General features: G+C 38.4%; 1 protein-coding gene across 1 annotated transcript; it reads right to left on the bottom strand.

Moving 5' to 3' along the window:
- Positions 1-1,823: 1,823 nt before the first annotated feature.
- On the bottom strand, positions 1,824-3,350 carry ngrn (neugrin, neurite outgrowth associated). The gene is made up of 3 exons (XM_014020105.1): positions 2,866-3,350; positions 2,659-2,769; positions 1,824-2,572 (listed from the first exon to the last, which is right to left on the bottom strand). The coding sequence occupies exons 1-3, from the start codon at positions 3,102-3,104 to the stop codon at positions 1,984-1,986; spliced, it is 939 nt and encodes a 312-aa protein (XP_013875559.1). The 5' UTR covers positions 3,105-3,350; the 3' UTR covers positions 1,824-1,983.
- Positions 3,351-3,541: the final 191 nt, after the last annotated feature.

Below are 3,541 nucleotides of genomic sequence, written 5' to 3'. Positions count from 1 at the left end.
ACCATAAACAGTAACTTTATTCCCACAAAAATGAAAATAAATAAAATCTGTTCAAGCAACACAATGACAACCTGATATCAAACAGAAATATCTCATTAGAAAGCTGTCAACTCCATCATGATGAAGTGCTTCACTTTGTGTTGTTTCAAGCAGCTTTTCATACTTTTGGCCACAGGATGGAGCCAAACAGAACTGTGTTGGAAAGCTTCGAGTAATGAACCCTTTTTCAAAGCAAGCTTCAGTGCTTCAGAAAAGCCTCATTTGCCCATCACTAGTAATAACTCTCCCAGACCACTTGAGTTTTAATCCCTTCTCGTATTGAAAGATGTTGGTAATGTTTCCATTTGGCTTAAATAAGGTTTTCAGCTTTGATTTGAGAAAGCTCCAAGTTTAGTCAGTGCTTGGAATAAAAGTCCTCAGACGATCAAATATATTTAGCACAAGTACGAATTTCCATTTCTAGTAGGTTTGAAAGCAATAACTTGTAAAAGAAAAATGTATATTTAGCATTTTGTCCATGCATGCTAATTAACTAGTTTAGCCACAGCACCTCTTACTGTTTTGTTTGTTCTGTGGAGAAATAAAGTGTCAACATCCAGATTGATGAAATATGTCTGTTTCAAGACAGAGCTGGTTAAAAACCTCAATGAAAGCACACGGTCTTTTGTATATTTGATCTTTTGTGACAGGAGTGAACTCTGTAACCACATGGACGCCATATTTGTAATAATTCGAGCCGGTTTTCTACAAGATGTTTAACATATTTTTTTTGCAACTCTTAGATAACCAAAAGATAATTTGGTGATGGAAACCTAAAAGCAATACAGAGAGCTGTTGGAATTGTGTAAATGTTGTGTAGCATAATTATTGTTGTAGCCGGTTATAAAACACAGCAGCTGGCTTTGGATAAGCTGCAGCACAAACATCCAGGTTTTGCTTTTTRCATCTCTAAAAGAACTGTATTGAAAGTTCCTTGCATCTTATACGAGCTGCTGTTGGGTTTTAGTTGAAGTCTTTTCTGTCATGTGAAGTTTTTTTTTTTCAAACATTTATTGCACAGTTATTTGTACTTTTGTTTTATGCAGATTTAATTTATTTATGACCAGCTGGTACAGAGTGCAGTAAACTGGATGTGGTTGTTCAAGTGCCTGGGGAGAGAATCTGACATGTGGCCAGCATCCATTGATTGATCATAGCTAAWAACTGGTTTTACTCCATTATGTCAGTGACGATCCAGTTGCACATCTATTTGGTACAAGCTTCCACCGAACTGCATGATTACTTCGAACGATACTAAAATCACTTCTTATTTTCAAAGAAAGTAATTCCCATTAATGTGGTTAGTCTGTTTGCTGTAGTTGAATAAGTTCTGAATGAGGCGTTTTTACTGAAAACCAAATGCAAAAATGAAAAAGTGGGTTCAGGTTACTATGTAGCTGCATTACACTGGAAAACACCCGATGAGGTGTGTTAAATGAAGCTTTACTGTATTTTACAATTTTGTTTTCCTTCCTGCTAGGCTGCTGTTGATTTGACATTGTGAAGTTCTGACAATATGAAAAMGGTTCGACATAACTGCTGTTTCTCATTTCTGTATATTTGATGCAATTTAATTTGGGTTTGACAATAAATTCATATATTCCTCTTTTTTTTGTTTGCATTTTTCTTTTTTAGACTTGTACGACTATATATTTATATACGATAAACTCATTTTTATGGGTAACGCTTCACAATATTTTTCAGGTTTCAGGACCTTTTTTCTACAGTTTTATACTCTAACAATGATTCCTTACACTCAAATTTTTTTAAATGAAACAAAAGAATTGGGAGGTTGACATTTTTAATTAACTATAACCTACCAATACAAAATATTCTAAAGTTACAATCGTGCAACATTGTACAAATCAATGCAGGAAGTCACTGAGCTGATGAGTATTTTTGACACTCCTCAAATACATCTTCATCCAACAACTCGACATGTTTTCAGAGTCTATAAAGAAAGTTTCCCTCTTCATCAAAGAACTCACTCCCATGCTTCACAGGAGGAGGAGGAGGTTTACTCATTTCCATAAGCTCCTCAAGTTCGCTCTCTGTTAGAACCTGCCCATCCCAGGTATCTTCCTCCTCGAGGTCCCCCTCTGTGACCTCAGTACCTGTAATGACCTTGTCTGCTGTGGGTWTACTCAGGGTGTCATCTTCACTCAGCTCTGTTGTCAGCTGCTTGTCAGAAGCAGTAACTGAGATTAAACKTTTATGTGAGGAGCCTGAGCCTTTACCTTGAATCACTTGAGCCTGACCAGTCAAAGCGATAAAAGCACTTTCCTTATTCGCAGATAGAAGAGCTGGTGTATGACCCCCAGGCAATTTCAGCTTGGCCTGCTGTTTCCCTGCACCCGAAGGCAGCACCTGCTGATTGTATTCAGCCAGCACTTTTGCATCCTGTTTGATTTTTCTGTCCGTAGAGGGTATAAACTTGCTTTTCAGGATCCTGAAAATGACATCTTGGCTGACAGAGAAGCTCTCAGCAAGGCGCATTACAGACCACGCCTCCGGCTGCTCCCTCTTCAGATACCTTAAAACAGAAAGCAGGAGCTTTATGTAWGTGGGTGATTATACACAAACCTCTTAAAACTGGATTAGGGTTAGTGTCCTCCTCACCTTATTTGTTCAATAGCATCCCATGTTAATTTTCTCGGTGGAGGTCCTGATGGAGTCATCTGTTTCATTATTCTGTGGAACTTCATTGACTTACGCCTCTTCCTTTCCTCACTGAAAAAAWCAAAGAAAAATTAAGAGACAGAAAACATCTCCTATGACATCACCAAATATATCTGAAATATTAAAGTCATAAAACACGCCGCTCACACAAACAAATTCTGTAACTTGTCCTCCACATCATCCTCCAGCTCCTGCTCTCCATCAGAAAAATCACCGCTGTTTTCGGGTCTGTGTGAGGCCTTGTTGTTTCCGTGAGCATGGCTCTGTCCCCACCATGGTTTGCTGCTGGCGAATCGGCAACTTTTCAAAGAAGCTAAGGGAGTTGCTGACGATGGAGAACAAAGTCTAGAAAGCAGAGAGAAGACCTGAAGATGTCGGGCCATCATGCTCACAGAAAGTCAGAAGAGCCGTGCTAGCTTGTTATGCTAACATAATAAAGGTTAACGTGTCTGTGAACAGTAGCAGAAAAACACCGTCTGCCGCTCCTTCAAAAACGTGTTTCCCTCTCCTAAAGCCCGGAGGGGTATCTAATATCTATTGATATAAGACATTTGTCCAAACTGTTTGTTCTCTACACATGCGTTGACCTTCTTCTTCTTCTTCTTCTTCTTCTTCTTCTTCTTCTTCTTCTTCTTCTTCTTCTTCTTCTTCTTCTTGTGTGGTGTTTAATGGCGGTTGGCAATAAACTGAAGGTGTGCATTACCGCCACCTACTGGTATGGAGTGTGGTTCAAGATGATTTCACTAATATTTATATTCTACTAAAATTATTGCATTTCTATTTCTATTTTCAAATCTATCTATTCAAAGGGAAAATAATAAAC

Source organism: Austrofundulus limnaeus, unplaced genomic scaffold (assembly GCF_001266775.1).
Source record: "Austrofundulus limnaeus strain Quisiro unplaced genomic scaffold, Austrofundulus_limnaeus-1.0 Scaffold3, whole genome shotgun sequence".
NCBI lineage: Eukaryota > Metazoa > Chordata > Actinopteri > Cyprinodontiformes > Rivulidae > Austrofundulus > Austrofundulus limnaeus.
Note: the sequence above shows the minus strand (reverse complement) of the source record. Positions and strands in the feature narration are given on the sequence as shown.